Here is a 20656-nt window from a genome sequence, read left to right on the forward strand (position 1 = left end):
GACAAAGTCTTTTCCCTGAGGTCAGGGAGTCCAGAACTAGAGGGCATAGGTTTAAGGTGAGAGGGGAAAGATATAAAAGAGACCGAAGGGGCAACTTTTTCACGCAGAGGGTGGTAAGTGTATGGAATGAGCTGCCAGAGGATGTGGTGGAGGCTGGTACAATTGCAACATTTAAGAGGCATTTGGATGGGTATCTGAATAGGAAGGGTTTGGAGGGATATGGGTCAGGTGCTGGCAGGTGGGTCTAGATTGGGTTGGGATATCTGCTCAGCATGGACAGGTTGGACCGAAGGGTCTGTTTCCATGCTGTACATCTCTATGACTCTATGACTGATTGGGGTAGTCAACATGGCTTTGTGTGGAAAATCATGTCTCGCAAACTTGATTGAGTTTTTTGTAGTAGTAACAAAGAGGATTTACAAGGGCAGAGCGGTAGATGTGATCTATTTGGACTTCAATAAGGCATTTGACAAGGTTCCCCATGGGAGACTGGTTAGCAAGGTTAAATCTCATGGAATATAGGGAGAACTGGCTGTTTGAATATAGAACTGGCTCAAAGGTAGAAGATAGAGGGTGGTGGTGGAGGGTTGTCTTTCAGACTGGAGGCCTGTGACCAGGGGAGTGCCACAAGGCTCGGTGCTGGGCCCACTACTTTTTGTCATTTATATGAATGATTTGGATGTGAGCATACGAGGTATAGTTAGCAAGTTTGCAGATAACACCAAAATTGGACGTGTAGTGGACAGATGGGCCAGTGGGCTGAGAAGTGGCACATGGAGTTTAATTTAAATAAATGCGAGGTGCTGTATTTTGGGAAAGCAAATCAGAGCAGGACTTATACACTTCATGGTAAGGTCCTGGGGAGTGTTGCTGAACAAAGACACCTTGGAGTGCAGGTTCATTGCTCCTTGAAAGTGGAGTTCCAGGTAGATAGGATAGTAAAGAAGGCATTTGGTATGCTTTCGATATTGGTCAGAGTATTGAATACAGGAGTTGGGAGATCATGTTGCGGCTGTACAGGACATTGGTTAGACCACTGTTGGAATATTGCATGGTCTCCTTCCAATTGGAAGGCTGTTGTGAAATTTGAAAAGATTCAGAAAAGATTTACAAGGATGTTGCCAGGGTTGAGCAATAGGGAGAGGTTGTAGAGGATAGGGCTGTATTCCCTCGAGAGTCGGAGGCTGAAGGGTGACCTTATAGAGGTTTATAAAATCTTCAAGAGCATGGATAGGACAAATAGACAAAGTCTCTTCCATGAGGTGGGGGGAGTCCAGAACTAGAGGCATAGATTTAGGGTGAGCAGGGCAAAATGTAAAAGAAACCAAAGGAGCAACATTTTCACACTGATGGTGGTACATGTGTGGAATGAGCTGTCACAGGAAGTGCTGGAAGCTTGTACAATTACAACACTTAAAAGGCATCTGGATGTATATGAATAGGAAGGGATTAGAGAGATATGGGCCAAGTGCTGGCAGGTGGGACATCCAGTGTCATGGACAAGTTGGACCGAAGGGTCTGTTTTCATGCTGTACAATTCTATGACTCTCTGACCTGCTTTCCATGGTGGATGCAAGTGTTTTATCCGGCAGTGCACACCAAAACAATCCAATTCCATCAGCATCATACAGGTTCATACTTGCCTTCACAAATGATGGATTGCAGGTTCAGTCTGTAGCCTGCCATGGTTCTGTCATCCACAGACTACCTTCTGTTCTCCAAGAGTTGCCTTATGCCACAACAATGTTTGAAGCGCTGTAACCAGCCCAACAATACGCTGTGGTCAGACTCATCGGTGTGAAGTCGTTCATGGAAACTGGCAGCTTTTTCCCCAGTATCATCAGGCCAGATATGGGAATTACCTGAAAACCAGCTTGGTCAAGATGCTCATCCTTTGCCTGCTTCATAGGAGTTTCTTTTTAGAGAATTTACAGTGTCATTTTGGCTGTGACACCATCTGATCTCAGCATTAGTTTCCACTTGTGTGCTAACAATACCATGCTCAATTCACCACTTCCTCGAGACTCATCAGATTACTTAGATATTCAATGCTGCAATGGCAGAAACGTCCTCCAATAAAATACAGTGCAACAGAAAATGCTCTGCCATTCATGATTCGTGGCTGGTTATCAAACCCCTGTTTCCACTTTCTCCCTATGCCCAGTGAACGTTTTTAAGGAGATCTTCATTGTTCTAAATTCCAGAGAATATAGTCCTAACATTCAGTTTCTCTTCATACATCAGTCTTGGCATCCCAGGAATCAGTCTGGCGAACTGTCAGTGCACCCCCTCCTTAGCTACAATATTCTTCTTCACATATAACCAACAAAACAGCACACAAATCTCTGGGGTCATCAAGATCCTGGACAATTATAGTTAGATATCTTGTTCCTCTCGTTGTGAGGGTAAAGAGACCATCAACCACCTTCACCACCTGTTGCACCTGTATGCTTACTTTCAAAAGGATTAAGCCATTGATTTCATTCCCCAGTTCAAACTCCATTCCCTGGCTATCACCTTTACTCCTCTCCCAGAGTGTAAACCAGCCAGATCACAACCATGGCATATTTAATCTCAAAGAGAGTTCCAAACTGCACAATCATTCTAATGTGAAGACCAGCTCTACACACCTGCTTAATATTGCCTAAATATTTTGACAATGCCAAATCATAATAATGCATGAGTTAGATCCCTCTTGAAGCATTGTGGGCAATTCTGGATAATGACAGCAATGAGTACCATATACAGGATGCAAAGCAGGAACTCATTAGGGCAGTTTTGACAACACCGCTCAATTCCTAAAAATTTAATACATGGAATATGTACATAGCTGGCTAGCCTCCCATTTATTGCCCATCCCTCATTGCCCACAAGTTTTTTTTTTAATTCATGGTCATCTTTGTGGCATAAGCAAGCCTACAGTGCGATAAGGAATGGAGTTCCAGGATTTCAAATCAGCAGTGAAGGAAAGAATATTTCTAAGTTAAAATAACATATAGCTTGGAAGGAATGTGCAGGTGGCAGTGTTTCCACATACCTGCTGCCTTGACCTTCTAATTGACATAGATCATGCTTTTGCAAGATACTAAGCTCTTGCAATGCACTTTGTAGGTGAACGTACTAGTGTCACTGCATGTGCAGGCACTGGTTGGAGGGAGTGAACATTGACGGTATTAGATGGAATGCTAATCAAACACCCGCTTTGGTCAGGATGCTCTTGTGCTTTGAGCGCTGTTGAAAATGCACTCATCTTGGCAAGTGGAGATTATTCCCTCATATACTTATGGCTTTTAGATCCTGGACAGGTTGAGGAGGTGGTAGTGAATTACTTGATGCAAAATTCAGTCTCTAACCTGCTTTTGTCACCAATGTATTCATATGGCTTCTGGACTGGTCTGGTTTCTGGTCAATGGGTAATGATAGGGGGGGATTCAGTGATGGCAACATCATTGAATATCAATGGGAGATAGTTAGAATCTCTCTTGTTGGAGCCAGTTATTGCCTAGCACTTGCACAGCAAGAATGCCTCAGCTCTGGTTTCTGATAAGAGGGAACATCATTGATGAAGCAGCTCAAGATAGTTACACCTAAGGCACTACCCTGAAAAACTCTCCTGTCGTGCTGTGCTGTGGCTGAAGTGACTGATCCCCAATAACTACAATCACTTCCATTTATTGCCCATTCTAATTGCCAGGAGTACAGTTAAGAGCCAACCATGTTGCTATGGGTCTAGAGTTACATGTAGACCAGACTAAATAAGAATGGCAGATTTCCTTCTTAAAAGAACACTTAAAATCTTTTGTATTTCCTTTCCTAAAAAAGGACATTAGTGAACCAGTTTCTTTTTGAAACAACAAATCAACAATGGTTACATGGTTAGTATTAGACTTGCTTTTTGTTTAAGATGTCCACAAAATTCAGATTTCACTATTTTCATTGTGGGATGTGATCCCTGGTCTTCAGAACATAGCCTTAAAGCCCAGAGAATTACATGACTCTACTTGTAGTGTTTCCTTTTTACACACCGTAGACTCTTATGCAGTCTATTTTATGCTTTTTGCATATTCTATTCTTCCTTTCCTGATGAGTTTCACAGTCCTCATTTACTGCATCTAAAAATTTCCCAATCCTCAGGATTTATTATTATTTCTGGCCACTTTGTTTTTTCTTTTAATCTAGTGGGCAGCACGGTGGCACGTAGTTAGCACTGCTGCCTCACAGCACCAGAGACCCGGGTTCAATTCCCGCCTCAGGTGACTGACTGTGTGGAGTTTGCATCAGGATTTATTATTATTTCTGGCCACTTTGTTTTTTCTTTTAATCTAGTGGGCGGCACGGTGGCACGTAGTTAGCACTGCTGCCTCACAGCACCAGTGACCCGGGTTCAATTCCCGCCCTCAGGTGACTGACTGTGTGGAGTTTGCACATTCTCCCCATGTCTGCGTGGGTTTCCTCCGGGTGCTCCGGTTTCCTCCCACAGTCCAAAAATGTGCAGGTTAGGTGAATTGGCTGAGCTAAATTGCCCGTAGTGTTAGGTGAAGGGGTAAAATGTAGGGGAATGGGGTCTGGGTGGGTTGCGCTTCGGCAGGTCGGTGTAGACTTGCTGGGCCGAAGGGCCTGTTTCCACACTGTATCTAATCTAATCTTATCTTATCTTACACAATCCTTAACTCTGCCAGCCATCAGCCCATAGTGGGCAGCTTCTCCTCACAGCTACACACAATCATCGCTTGGATGCTAGATTAGATTAGATTACCTACAGTGTGTAAACAGGCCCATCGATCCAACAAGTCCACACCAACCCTCCGAAGAGTAACCCACCCAGACCCAATCCCTATCCGAAACTTAGGGTTAGGTGCATTAGTCAGGGCTAAGGGACAATTTAGCATGGCCAATTCACCTGACCTGCACATATTTGGACTGCAGGAGGAAACTGAGAACCCAGAGGAAACCACTCAGACACAGGGAGAATGTGCAAACTCCACACACAGTCACCCGAAGTGGGAATCGAACACGGGTCCCTGACACTGAGAGGCAGCAGTGCTAACCACTGAGCCACCGTGCTAACTACTGCACTAATAGGTCAGTGGATCAAAATCCTGGAACTCTGCCACAGCAGCACTTTATTGCACCTACACAAGGTGGATTACTGTGGCCCAAGGCAACTGCTTATTATATCCTTCTCAAGCAAAATTAAGGATGGGTAACAAGTAGAATCATACAGTAGAGAACTTCCAACCCATCAGTCTGCACCAACAGAAATACAGGACTATCTGCCCTCGTGCTGCTTTCTCACATTAGGCCCATAGCCGTGACATAGTTATGACACTTCAAGTACAATTTAAAAGTTGAGAGGTTACCCACCTCAACTATCCTCCCAGACAGGGCACTTCAGACCCCTATCACCCTCTGGTTGAAAATATTTTTCCTCGAATCTCCTCAAAACCTCTTGCTTTAAAATTTTGTCCCCTTTTCTTGATCCTTCGACGAAGGGAATAGCTGGTTTCTATTCACCCTTCCCATAACCTCAATCTCATTTACCTTCGTCAGGTCCCCCCCAACCAACTTTTTCTGCCCCAAAAAGAAACATAGTTGAACTGCTCCAATTCAGTTAACAGCCTGATAAATCTTCTCTGCACCCCCTACAGGGCATTCACATCCTTCCTACAGTATCACCCACTGCATTTCAGTTGTAGCCTAACTAAAGTTCTGCACAGCTTCAACATAACCTTCCCACTCTTATAACTATTAAAGACAAGCATCCCATAAGCATCCCACACACAGCGCCTCGCAGCGCCAGAGACCCGGGTTCAATTCCCGTCTCAGGCGACTGACTGTGTGGAGTTTGCACGTTCTCCCCGTGTCTGCGTGGGTTTCCTCCGGGTGCTCCGGTTTCCTCCCACAGTCCAAAGATGTGCAGGTCAGGTGAATTGGCCATGCTAAATTGCCCGTAGTGTTAGGTAAGGGGTAAATGTAGGGGTATGGGTGGGTTACGCTTAGGCGGGTCGGTGTGGACTTGTTGGGCCGAAGGGCCTGTTTCCACACTGTAAAGTAATCTAATCTAATCTAAAGCCTTCTTAACAACTATTAACCTGGCCTGCCCCAAGATCTCTCCATTCCTCTGAGCTTCTAACTACCTTATTGTTCATTCAGTGATCTCGTCTAGTTACTTCATCCCAAGTGCATCACCTCACATTTGAGTTAAATTCCATCTGACTAATCCATTTAAATCTTTCTGTAACCCAAGACCCTCCACCTCACTGTCAACCATCCAACCAATCTGAGTCACCCACAAACTTACTTATTCCTCCATCTACATCATTTATGAACATAACAATGTGCCCGGCACTGACCCAGTGGTACACCACTGCACATCGAGCTTCAGTCATACAAACAGCCTTCTTCAATTACCCCGTCTCCTGTCCAATTTTGCAACCAACTTACCAAGTTACCCTAGATCCCACGAGCTTTTTAACCTTCTTTATCAATTTCTTATGTGGGATCTTGTCAAAGGCTTTGCTGAAATCCACTAAACAATATTAACTGCCCTATCATCATCGACACATTTGGTCACTTCCTCAAAAGGATTAACTTTGCCTGGGATACTTCTATCCCATATAAAAAAAGTCTGTCCAAAAAATTTAATGGATTTCAATAAATTGAACAGGTTTCTGTAAATGAATGGAATTCAGTACGATTAGCAACTCACTATGGGAGTACTTTGAAGAGGCAGCAAGATGGACCATTGGCCTCTTCTGCCTCAAATTATTGATCTGTTGTCTGCAAAACATTTAGAACTTTCCTATTACATATACTTTTCAATGGCTCGCACAATAATATCGTGTTGCTTAACTATCCTCTTATTGAAAACACTAATGTTCTCTCTTTCGTCAATTACACAGCAATATCCAAGAGTTGACTAAGATTTTCTTCACCTCAAATTGTAGGAATACCAAGTTAAAATACATATGCTCTCAAAGTAATGACCTGATCTTACACTGAGGAACAAATCACTAAATGCAGAAAAATCCTGGAACTATAATAATTTAGTAATCCAGTATTAGCACAGCAAATGAGTGTAGTTTGTCACCTTTGTTATCCGCTGCAATAAATCCAAGAATATTTTCATGGCGCAACATCACAGTCTGGTAAATTTCAGCTTCACGAAACCATGACCTTTCTTCACGAGAAGAGAAAATTTTTACTGCAACTTCTTCACCTCGCCACTTTCCTCGCCAGACTTCTCCAAATCGGCCTTTACCTATACTTTCTTGTAGTACAATTGTTCTTGCAATTGTCCTTTGCACAAGCAATGGCAACCCTGCAATATTGAGAATTTAATCAATTAGTAATCAGTTAACAAAACAGACTAATATAGAAGTGCGTCAATTAATTTGCTTTTGAGAGTTAGCTCATGAGTGAATATTTGGCACATTGAACTAAGAAATAGGGACAAATGTGTTCAATGAACCTCGATGCAATGGAATCTATATTACTAATAGAATCCATGATCCATGGAACAGTTTTGGAATTAATTTAGCATGTAATAAATGTAGTTCAAAATATAATAATACACAACAAAAGAATGGGGTATATTTAAATTAAAATACTTCAAACGCAATACCTACAGTATTACTGATTAATTTTCTGTACTAGCTTTTGACATAGTGACTTTCCAGAAAATTGGCCAAACTTCCTGGAGGAATTCACTTCAAATAATGAATGCCAGTTCCTTTTATACTATAGTGGCAAGTATCATAAGTGTGCTCTTATAATTGTGGCCGTTCCCCAACCTCACTTTCTCCTCGACCTACCTGCTCCTTTAATCCTGCCCATTAACAAAGTTAACTGATCAATTTTTTCCATTCTTGGCTGCAAAAATCTCTAAACCCTTTCTTCTGCGTCCACCACAAGAAATAAAACCTCTTAAGTTGGTACTAATCACTACACTTGCAAATTCCCAACTACTCAACCTTAATTTTCAAAGTTATCATGGCAAATGGAAAGGAACAAACATCTTACTCAAGCATTTCTCAATCATGACTTTTGATGGCCTTATTGACAGCAAATCCCTCAAGGTCTCTGATTCTGATTATTTTACAAGTATCATAATTATTTGTATGCTGAAATGATCAGAATTGTGCAAAACCTTGGTTATAAAAATAAAGTATTTTAATAAAACAATTAACTAATTTTTTTTTTTTGCATCCATCACCATAATGATTTTTCAATAAACCAATTATCTGTTTGTCTATTCTCTCCCACTGTCATTTCTGGCTATGGATTTCACTTTAATTTCCTCGATTCCAATAAGTGTTTGGTCCCAAATATTTCCAGTAGGTTCCGCCATCCATCACCAAATCTTCCAATACCACAACAGGCAGAGTAACTCTAGAATCAGATGTGAACAAAGCCATTCATTGAAAAGAACAGATAAAAATACAAAACAAACTGAGCTGGGGAATAGATAATACACTTTGTACAGATAACAGCATTGTCTCTAAAAGGGGACCATTTTACACTTGTACTGTATCTGAAGAACAATTATGCCCACAATGCTTAATGACTTGAACATTTCCACAAATTTCAGACTTCCAGCTTTTGCGGTTTTCACCTCCCCTCTACTTTATTCACAACATAAAACTGTAGTTTTACCTGAACCAGATCCTGAGGTGGTCATGTCATAAATCAAATCTTTGAGAGTGGTACCCTCTGAAATGAAAGGATGATCTAAAGTTGGATCTTCTTCATGAGGAACACGATGGTGAATGACCGCACGATTATGAAAATAATAGAAGGCCACCATTAGTAAAATGCAAACCACACAAACTGGTCCAGCGATGACTGCTGCCAATTCCACAGGCCCCAAATTTAACCAAGGAGGCTCTTTTGGAGTCTCTAGGAATAATGCACAAGCAGAATTAAAAAGGTAAAAAACCAGAACGATGCTAGATTTTGCACTGCATAGACATAATGTGTTTCACCAATTATACCAAAATATATTATTTTTGCTAAACAGATGACATGAAACCATTAGAGTACTTACAGTGTTGAAACAGGCCCTTCAGCCCAACAAGTCCACACCGACCCTCCAAAGAGCAACCCACCCAGACCCATTCCCCTACATTTCCCCTTCACCTAATACTAAGGGCAATTTAGCATGGCCAATTCACCTAACCTGCAAATTTTTGGACTGTGGGAGGAAACTGGAGCACCCAGAGGAAACCCACACAGACACGGGGAGAATGTACAAACTCCACACAGACAGTTGCCCGAGATGGGAATTGAACCCAGGTCTCTGGCACTGTGAAGCAGCAGTGCTAACCACTGTGCCACCGTGCCACCCATTGATCCTACATTATTGCCACCATAAATAATATTTTGCACTGCTTCAAATTTTCAACATTGGGGGCCAACTGCAACATTGCAAAATTGTTTTAATATCACAGCACCAAGGTCCCAGGTTAGATTCTGGCCTCGGGTGACTGTCTGTGTGGAATTTGCACATTCTCCCAGTGTCTGCATGGGGTTTCCTCCCATACTCCAAAGATGTACAAGTCAGGTGAATTGGCCATGGTAAATTGCCCTTAGTGTTAGGTGCATTGGTTAGAGTGAAATGGGTCTGGGTCGGTTACTCTTCGGAGGGTCGGTGTGGACTGGTTGGGCCAAAGGGCCTGCTTCCACACTGTAGGTAATCTAATCTAATCACGTTTCAGTCTTAAAGTAGGCTCCCAACTACAACCATCAGAGGTATAGTACAAAGTAAATCAGATTAACTTATGATCATTGAATGGATGACTACTGAATCGTTTAGTGTAATGGATCAATTTTTAGTATGTCCTGGATGAGCTTTATGTTTCAAAAGTTACATCTGAGCAGTTGTATTTTCCACACTTCTGAGCATGACGTTCATACCTCAAGGTTGCAAAAGAATAGCTAACTTAATAAATATTTTTCCCCTGCAATTAAAAACAAGAAAGCAAGTGTTGCTGTGTAAGTTTCTAAACCAAGGAAGCAAGAGTTACTATAAATTATTTATGGTAGCTCAAAGAATAGGATTTAAGGCAACAGCAATCTTCTGTCCCTATCTGGTTAACAATCAAGCGAGAATTATTACCTAGCAAGACTAAAAGAAGTTGAAAATTTTTTTTTGCCACGATTACTACAAGATGTTTTTGGGTTTCAGTGTTCCTAAACCAAGCTACATGGCAATTGCCCAAAAAGGTTCCAATCAGTACATACAGTCATTGCATCAAATGATAACAGGTTAAAATATACTAAAATGTTTAACAAATCTACACATGTATTATAAATGTTTAGCCAAATACATCAATCATACAGATGATGATTCAATGGGCAAGGTTAGATCGGACGCTAGTTAACAACAACTTTCAAACTTGGTTTATGAGCTCACCCCAGGTGCTCCCTATTTATTTACGTAAGCTAGCTTACAGAAGATTTAAGCAGTAAAAATAACCAGAAAATATTAATTTTCTCTAATACACAGAAAAGTCATGTCAACTGAATCTTGGTATGAGCTCTGCAGAGCCCACAAGATGACTGCTGGGAGACTGTTGCTCACAAACCATATTCATGATTTGGACACTGAAATCAAAAACAACTTCTAAATTCCCAAGTGGCACCAATTTGGAGGAACAATCAATACTGAGGAGGATTGCACCAGATACTGAGAAGTTACAGTATTAACAAAAACTTAGAATGGGCAAATAAATTCACAAATAAATTTCAAAAATGCCTTTAGCAAGAAAATAATGAGGTTCTATATCACTTGGGTCTTAGAAAGTAAGAACCTAAGTGAGGTTAAAAGAGGATACTAGGGAGTAACAAGGGCATAAACAAAAACATTATAGTTACTTCTACAGGAATGGAATTGAAAAGTAGTTGCATTTAACATTAGTCAGATCACACCTGGCATACTATGTATAATTCCAGTAGACATATTCTACAAGGATAAGACATACTGAAGAGGGTGCAAAGATTCACAATAATAATAATAATAATACCAGAACGGTGGGTGGGGAACAAGATAAGAACAAGCTGGGTTTCTCAGGAAAAAGCACTGAGCAATGACGCAAGCAGCATTTAAAATAGTGAAAAGAAATTCAAACAGAGAAGGTTTCCATTTGTGGGGAAGTGCAAAACCAGAGGCCATCAGTATAAGGCCATCACCAAAAATTCATAGTTAAAAATCACACAATACTAGGTTTAAGTCCAACAGGTTTATTTGGAAGCACTAGGGTTATGGAATATAAGATGGTAAGACACAGAATTTAGAGCAAAAGTTTACAGTGTGATGCAACTGAAATTATATATTGAAAAAGACCTGGATTGTTTGTTAAGTCTCTCATCTTATTCTAAAAAGATGAGAGTTAACAAACTATCCAGGTCTTTTTCAACATATAATTTTTTCAACATATAACTCAATGAGCAACTGTTAAACATTCTACACATGAATTGGGTGAAGTCAAAAGTATACATGCATTCAAGAGGAAGCTAGATACAGTAAGGCGAGATTAGGTGAGGAAAGGCAAGATGAGGCCGAGTGGAGATGAACAGCAGTATGCACTCATTTGACTGCCTGGATAGTTTCAGTGCATAAGCAAACTACTGCATATACAAGAAAACTGAAGTATAAACAGAAAACTGAAGACTCTGTTCACATCTATTAAGACAGATACAAAGTTAAGTGTTTCAAATCAATTACCGTTCATTATGACCTTACATATCTCATGTAAGAACAAACTCTAGATCATTTTAACTCCACACCTTTTTCTTAAATTTAGTCTAGCCTACTATTACAGATTCACCGAAATCCATGTAAATATCATTCAGAAACTTACCCCTGGTTGGCACAGGAAGATCATAATTGTTGCAAAAATCCTTACTGCAACAATTACTCAATACAGCATCATTTGTAGATGGAGCACAAAGAAATGGTCTATCAGGAGGTATAAGGTCAACACTTGAGACACACATTTTGCTGCGCACTATTTGATTGCGTTTGCGAGTGACAGTGTTCAAACAGAGTCCATCTGTCTCGCAGGTGTAGTTATTTGCTACACAGTGGGAGCAGAAACACTTCAATCCTGTGAGAAAAAAAACAAGACCAGAAACAAGTGATTAGTTACAATTGAGCACAAGTTACATTACAAATAAAAAACTCACTGTCAGCAGCAACTGTTCCAAACCATTAAACAGTGATACTACCAGAGTGTACTACTGGGACTGTTCAATATGACAGCCTGTCCAATAAATTATTCAATTTTGGTTGACAGAATATTGGATGTTACAGATTACTGATTTAGACTAAGAATTCCCCCAAGTTTTCCATACACAAGGGCACTATTAAAATTATTTCCTAGCATACGTAGTGCCTGGACACCAGCTGTCATCAAGAGAGATGAGCACTGGTTTTCGTTATCTCAAATCAGTCTGCAATGTCAAGTATCTCAATAAAGTATTTTGTGTAGGATTTGGGACAGCAAAATAGAACTAGAATAAGTTCTAATCATTAGCAATTTTGCCTTAAATTCTAAACATGAAACTCCAAAATAAAACCAATAAGTATTGGTCAAATAAGTTTATGACGACCAAAATCCATAATAATTAAACTAGTCTTGTGCAGAGATTGTTTAAGTCTCAGTGCTACACAATTCCTCTAGCAAACCGACAATACCTATCACTCAAACAATTGCATTCATTTGACTGAATTAATTCGTTAACAAATGAAATTCACCCCCAAACATAAAACATTCAACCCTTCAAGCATTTAAAATCTGATAAAAATATACATCAACTTTGGTAGCATTGCATAAACCTATAAGACACCACACCATACATCTAACATTCATAAGATAAAATATAAATCAGGCAGATCCGTTTCCAACAATTGTTCCTTTGGGAACAAACTACTATCAGTCAGATTGAGTTTTGAAAAAAAATTCACAATTAACTTATTGGCAAATTCTAATGACCAAGATGTTTAAAATGTTGGTTCTATTATCACAAATGCTTTAGCACTCTAAATACAAATCATAGTGATCCAGACTTTATTTTCTGTCTCAAGTTTCTTCATTCAGCTTTGTTAGATAATTTAGGAGTATTTAGATTTACACTTGTTCTTTCACCCTAATTCTCACCTACCAATTTCTTTCAATTTGTCACATTAAAATTATGTAAGATTTTTAGATTCTTTGACACAGTAGCTGCCTTATATTTTTGTCAGGAAAATAATGTTGTCCAGATCTCACTGCAAATGATTATGGAGTGAGGGATAGGAATGATAATGAACTTTGCGAAGTGCTATTGAAAATGCTGACTCATTAGCGAATATCCTTACGATGAAGAGAAGTTAATTTATGAAGCACCTTAAGATGGTTGGGCCAAGGTCACTGAATTGCTGCAGTGATATTTTGGGACTGAGATGACTGGTCTCCAGCTACCATCCCCATCCATCTTTGTGCTAGGTATATCTCCAACTAGAACAGGTTCTCCTCTATCCACCCCCACTAATTTCCATTGACTTTAGTTTGTCTGGAGACTGGCAGTTGCAATAGCTGGAATGGATCATCCACTCAGCAACTCTGACCGAAAATGCTTCAGCCTTGTGTTTTGTATTGATATTCTGGCTTCCTCAATCATTGATGACAGTGATCTTTGTGGAGTTTCCTTCTCCAGTTAATAATTCATTTTTGCTGGTTACCATCACAAGTGGATGTTGAGGAACTACAGAACTTTATGGGATCCATTTAATGTTAAAGTGTTCAGTTCCATCTATTTGGAAGTGCTGTTTGGAAACAATAGTCCTGTGCTGTAGCTTCATCAAGTTAACACCTCATTTTTAGGTGTATCTGGTTTCACTTTGAAGAGCCATTTAATCGTAGAGTGATGGATAAGCTAGGCCATGAAATTACAGATTGTGCTCGAATATGATTTTGTTGCTGATGTTCATCGGGCCCTACAGTTGCAATGCTAACTCTTATCTGAATCCATCCATTCATCATGGTGATAGTACCACACAACACAATGGAGGCATCACAATGTGAAAACGGGATCATGGGATAGTGCGGTGGTCACTCCTATCAATAATCGCCAGGGACAGATCTATCTTCAATAAGTCAAATCGGTAAGAACATATTCAAATAGATTTTTCCCCTCATTGGTTTGCTCAGCCCAGCAAACAGGTCATTCAGGACTCAGCCAGTTTGGTCAGGAGTGATATTGAGGCATTGTTAGACATTGAGGCCCCCATTGTGTTCTCTTCCAAATGAATGATTCATCACTTTAGAGGAAGGCAAATCGATGATAATCAGCAGAAAGTTTATTTTCTCATGTTTGACCTGAAGTAATCAGATTTAGCATTAAAACACAAAAATAGGAACAGAATAAGGCTATTCGGCTTTTCAAATCTCCTCCACAATCATGATTGACCATCAACTCAGTAATATGCTGTACCTAAGGATGAAGGACCGTGTGTCAGCCAATGTTATTGCCGTGGATCTCCTGGGCTACTCCCTCTGATTGTATTCTACCCTACTGCTATCTCCGGTGGGTCTGTCCTGTCAATGGAACAGTGGGATAATTCTCTAAAAGATTACCCATAACCAAGAGGATGTAGAATTACAGACTTAGTCCTTCCATCAACAGGAATGTACAACTGGCCACCTCTAGTTTATTGGCAGTTTATGTAAAAGTCAGGTTTCGTGACCTCCAACTTCCCTCACTAATTGGATTCATGATCAGAGAAGCAGCAACTCTGGAATGCAGTAAAATCTTTATCTAAATATGGCATAATCTGTACTAAATCAATAGTTGAAACAGGTATGCACAAGAATGCAAGTTTCAAAGGCCAACTTTAGGACAATGTAAGAGAGTGACATATTGACCAGAATTTTCGATTTCTACAATTTTCATCCACTTCTCTTAACTCCTTCAATGTTGTTAATTTATCAGACTGTGCAATGTCTAGTACTGGAGAAGAAATTTCCTTAAATATTGGGCAGATCGATACCATTGCTTTCAGCCCCTACTCTAAAATTTCTCTTCCCAGCATCAGTAAGAGGTTCAACTGTCGTCCCATTCCGCCCTCCCTCCCCCTCAGTCGAAGCAAAACGCTCAGAGACACAGTACAGTTTTACGTCCTTCATCTTTATGGAGGGAGAGAGAACCATCACCCATGTGACATTAAGAAAGTGGATGTGCTGGAAATTCTGGAACGTATCAAGATAGACATGTTCCCAGGTCCGGACCAAGGTTATCTACGGGAAGCGAGGAATGAGATTGCTATCCCTCTGGCAATGATCTTTGCATCCTCACTCTCCACAGGAGTAGCACCGGATGATTGGAGGGAGGCGAACATTGTTCCTCTGTTCAAGGAAGGAAATCCCTGGGAATTACAGACCCGTCAGTCATATGTCTGTGGTATGCAAGGTACTGGAGAGGATTCTGAGAGATAGGATTTATGACGATTTGGAAAAACATAGTTTGATTAAAGATAGTCAGCGTGCCTTGAGGGGGGGCAGGTCATGCCTCACAAGCCTTATTGAGTTCTTTGAGGATGTGGCGAGACATGTTGACGAAGGTCAAGAAGTGGATGTGGTATATATGGATTTCAGTAAGGCATTTGATAAGGTTTGTCGTGGTCATTAAGATCATAGAGTCATTGAGATGTACAGCATGGAAACAGACCCTTCGGTCCAACCCCGTCCATGCCAACCAGATATCCCAACCCAATCTAGTCCCAGCAACCAACCCATATCGCTCCAAACCCTTCCTATTCGTATACCAATCCAAATGCCTATTAAAATGTTGCAATTGTACCAGCCTCCACCACTTGCTCTGGCAACTCATTCCATACACGAATCACCCTCTGTGTGAAAAAGTTGCCTCTTAGATCTCTTTTATATCTGTCCCCACTCACCCTAAACCTATGCCCTCTAGTTCTGGACTTCTCCACCCAGGGAAAAGATTGTGTCTATTTATCCTATCCATGCCCCTCATGATTTCATAAACCTCGGAGGTCGCCCCTCAACTGCCGACACTCCAGGGAAAACAGCCCCAGCCTATTCACCTTTCCCTATAGCTCAAATCCTCCAACCCTGGCAAAGTCTTTGTAAATCTTTTCTGAACCCTTTCAAGTTTCACAACATCTTTCCAATAGGAAGGAGACCCGAATTGCACACAATATTCCAAAAGTGGCCTGCACAGCCGCAACAGGACCTCCTATTTTCTGTACTCAATACTCTGACCAATAAAGGAAAGCATAGCAAACGCCTTCTTCACTATCCTATCTACCTGCGACTCCAGTTTCAAGGTCTCTTTGTTCAGCAACACTCTCTAGGACTTTACCATCAAGTATACAAGTCGTACTAAGATTTGCTTTCCCAAAATGCAGCACCTCACATTTATCTAGATTAAACTCCATCTGCCACTTTTAGCCCACTGGCCCATCTGATCCAGATCCCTTTGTAATCTAAGGTAACCTCCTTCGCTGTCCACTACACCTCCAATTTTGGGGTCATCAGCAAACATAGTAATTATACCTCTTATGCTCACATCCAAATCGCTTATTTAAAATGAAGAAAAGTAGTGGACGCAGCACCAATCCTAGTGGACACAGGCCTCCAGTCTGAAAAACAACCCTCCCCCACCACCCTCTGTCTTCTACCTTGGAGCCAGTTCTATACCTAAAATGGCGAGTTCCCCCTGTATTCCATGAGATCTAACCTTGCTCACCAGTCTCCCATGGGGAACCTGGTTGAACCCTGCTGAATCAATCCGCTTTGTTACTTCTTCAAAAAACTCAATCAAGTTTGAGAGACATGATTTCCCACGCACAAAAGTCATATTGACGATCTCTAATCAGTCCTTACCTTTCCAAATACATGTACATCCTGTCCCTCAGGATTCCCTCCAACAACTTGCCCACCAGTGATGTCAGACTCTCCCATCTATAGTTCCCTGGCTTGTCCTTACCACCCTTCTTAACAGTGGCACCACGTCAGCCAATCTCCAGTCATCCGGTACCTCACCTGTGACTATCGATGATTCAAATATCTCAGTAAGAGGTCCAGCATTCACTTCCCTAGCTTCCTACAGAGTTCTAGGGTACACCTGATCAGGTGCTGGGGATTTATCCACTTGTGTTTCAAGACATCCAGCATTTCCTCCTCTGTAATATGGACATTTTTCAAGATGTCACCATCTATTTCCCTACATTCTATATCTTCCATGTCCTTTTCCACATTAAATACTGATGCAAGATACTAGTTTAGTATCTGCCCCATCTCCTGCGGCTCCACACAAAGACCGCCTTGCTGATCTTTGAGGGGACCTATTCTCTCCCTAGTTACCCATTTTATCCTTAATGTATTTGTAAAAATCCTTTAAATTCTCCTTAACTGTATTTGCCAAAGTTATCTCATGTCCTGTTTTCGCCCTCCTGATTTCTCTCAAGTATACTCCTACTGTCTTTATACTCTAAGGATTCACTCGATCTATCTTGTCCATACCTGACATAAGCTTCCTTCTTTTTCTGAACCAAACCCTCAATTTCTTTAGTCATCCAGCATGTAAATGACTAAAACATCAGACTTTTCAGAAAGTAAGGAGGCATAGAATATAGGGAAATTTGATGTGGATACAGAATTCGCTGGCCGAAAGACGACAGTGAGTGGTAGTGGATGAAAAGTATTCCGCCTAGAGGTCGGTGACCAGTGGTGTCCCACAGGGATCTGTTCTTGGGCTTCTGCTCTTTGTAGTTTTTATAAATGACTTGGATGAAGAAAGGTGGGTTGGTAAGTTTGCTGATGGCACAAAAGTCAGTGTGTTGTAGATAGTGTCGAAGGTTGTTGCAAGCTACAACAAGACATTAACAGGATGGAAGGCTGGGCTGAGGAGTGGCAGATGAAGTTCAAACTGGATAAATGTGAAGTGATTCATTTTGGAAGGTTGAACCTGAATGCTGAATACAGGGTTAAAGACAAGATTCTTTTCAGTGTGGAAGAAGAGCAGGATCTTTGGGTTCACGTACACAGATCCCCCAAAGTTGCCATTCAATAGATAGGGTTGTTAAAAAGGTGTTTTACAGGGAGGAACATCCAGATAAGGCAACATACATATTAATTGGTTGACCATTACAATCAACAAGTATCAGTGAAGATTAAGCCATCTGCTGTTACACAATGAATAACTGGCTTCACATAATGAATACCTTTCACCTTGTTAAACTGACCTTACATACTGAATGCTTCCAATATTGTTAAATGGCTCTACACAATGAATGTTTTTCCACCTTGCTGACCTATTACCCTTGCCTCCAGCACCCCATTGTTAACTGCAAGTTCTTATCTGATCTGAGTCATGCTCAGCTGAACCTCATGTCTCTCAAAACTCAGAACTTAACTCTTACCGTGCCTGCTTATACCCGATACACATTCTCAAAACCAGTCTATTCACAACTTTGGTGTCACAGATGGCAATGAGATGAACTATGCCATAACTGCGCCATCATTAGGACCACCAATTTCCATCTATGTAATGCCATTTGATTTCATCGGTTTCAAATCACCTATTGCTGAAACAGCCTTCCTTCATGTCATTATTGCCAGAACTAACAATGCCTATGCAGTTCTGGTTAGTCTCCCACATCCTACCTTTTGTAAACCTAAATACATACACAATTCTATTGCAATACCTCAACTCAAGTCCTGTTCCCTTTTTATCTCAGTGCTCAATGACTGACATGGCTTGACACCTAACCAATGAGTTTAAAATTATCATCCTGGTTTTAAAATCCCTCCATGATCTTGTCCATCATTACCTCTAATCTCTTCCATTGTGTCAACCCTCCAAGATATCTATATTTGGCAAGAATCAGGAAACCCTAGCAATTATTTTGGGATAGCAACCAGAGCAAAAGACGTGACCAACTATCACTAGTATCCATTCTTGCAAACGAAGAGGGACTTCAGTTCAACTAGGACAATACTTTCATCCTGGGGACAGGCTACACAAAGATACGGACAGGAATTCCTAGAGGCCTGGCATTCAAATCGGAACTCCACTAAGAAACACAGATTTGGACCCCATTTATCAACTTCTCGGAAACGGAAATGGAAATGGAAATGATATCGGCCACCACAACAACCAAGACACAGATAAATAGCAAGAGGGGCAGAACACCAATGCTTCATCGGAGTCTCACTAATTGTTACCTAGCATGGTGACAAAACATCTAAGAACAAATCAACAAGCTCAGCGAACAAATGTACAACCTGATAGCAACCAAAAGGAAGAACAAATGAATGTTGGGAGAAAAGGAAAGGCAAGTCAGTACTCAGAACAACACTACAGGGATTAATAAAAACTGTTTATTAATCTTTTCAGACTCAGTTCTTTAAATGTGAACAAAGATAAAATTAAAATTTCCAGAGCTAAATTACTCATTGGGGATATAGCAACCATCAAATAGATTGAAATAAGACCTAGATATATGGTTTCTAGAAGCTAAATAAACAGGACTTAAAATTAGTTCAGCATTTAACTGTAAAAGGATTTTCAGAAGAATTTAGAATTCCTAAGTCTGTAAATGGTTTCGATGCATAGGATAAATTAAAAATATACATGCTAACTTACTGTTTCATACAGTAGCCACAACAGAGAGAATCAGTAGCATGACACCAATTTGGGTCTTTCTAGTACTAAATACAAGTTGCTTTAGCATCATGTACATTGAAATCCCTGCCAAGTTTAAAATAGCTCAAACCAATAAATCCGAAGCAAAAGACCTGTACAAAAGATAAAATCTGTGAGCTGTTTATGTACTGTTACTTTAATCAGACATTGTTGACTTCCTAAAATAACTAATCTTAATTCCATTCTCATTATGTCTTGCATCACAAACTTGCAAAATAATGGAATTAATCATTAGGAATTAAGGTGAGAGAACATAGAAATAATTTAATTAGTGTCAAACCTTTTTCAAAAGGAAATACATGCATGCCCAAATCACTTTTTTCTGACGAAGCAGACATTGTAACTAGCATTGCTTTCAATAAATTCAACACAAAGGGTCAATACAGAAACAGAGTAGTTTAGAGTATAAAGCTCAGAGACAATGAAGAATTGACCAATCCAAGATTTTAAAAAATTGCAATCAAATTAAACACCAATACTACAATTATTTTCAACTGGGGAATCTCTCAGTCCACTTCAAAATCAATTCATGCTTTTGCACCAAAGTTTAGCATTTATCCGAAACCAAGCCCAAGTTGTCTCTCTCATGACTTCTACAGCCATCATCCTAATAAACTTCAGAAAAAGTCGCGCAATTTTCATCTGCCATCGTCTCCCCAAAAATGTTTCTGACTAACATTTACAAAATGGCTCGCACAGTCACTTATTAATACACCCCAGAAGCTTCACTGTATTTATTCAGCAGGAATCGTTTCCATTACACTCTGTGCAGGAAGCACTCTTGGGAGTTTTGCGAGCTGATGGACCAAATACACGTTAATCTTTTTCCTAATCACCATAAGAGATTTGGTGGGGTTATAAACAATCAGGAAAAAGGATTTTCAATAGAAAGAAAAAAGAGTCAACACTGAATGCATTTCACAAAGAATAGAGCACAATA

The 20656-nt window shown here is 40.4% G+C and overlaps 1 protein-coding gene across 2 annotated transcripts in view; it reads right to left on the reverse strand.

Moving 5' to 3' along the window:
• Positions 1-20656, reverse strand: part of tgfbr1b (transforming growth factor, beta receptor 1 b) — a 62443-nt gene that overhangs the window by 22994 nt on the left and 18793 nt on the right. For both annotated transcript variants that reach the window (XM_043688958.1, XM_043688957.1), the window contains exons 2-4: positions 11862-12107; positions 8656-8898; positions 7091-7321 (exon numbers count right to left, since the gene is read on the reverse strand). In XM_043688958.1, coding sequence (XP_043544893.1) covers positions 7091-7321; positions 8656-8898; positions 11862-12107 — 720 coding nt within the window. The remainder of the gene's footprint in view (positions 1-7090; positions 7322-8655; positions 8899-11861; positions 12108-20656) is intronic.

This window comes from Chiloscyllium plagiosum, chromosome 4, assembly GCF_004010195.1.
Source record: "Chiloscyllium plagiosum isolate BGI_BamShark_2017 chromosome 4, ASM401019v2, whole genome shotgun sequence".
Taxonomy (NCBI): domain Eukaryota; kingdom Metazoa; phylum Chordata; class Chondrichthyes; order Orectolobiformes; family Hemiscylliidae; genus Chiloscyllium; species Chiloscyllium plagiosum.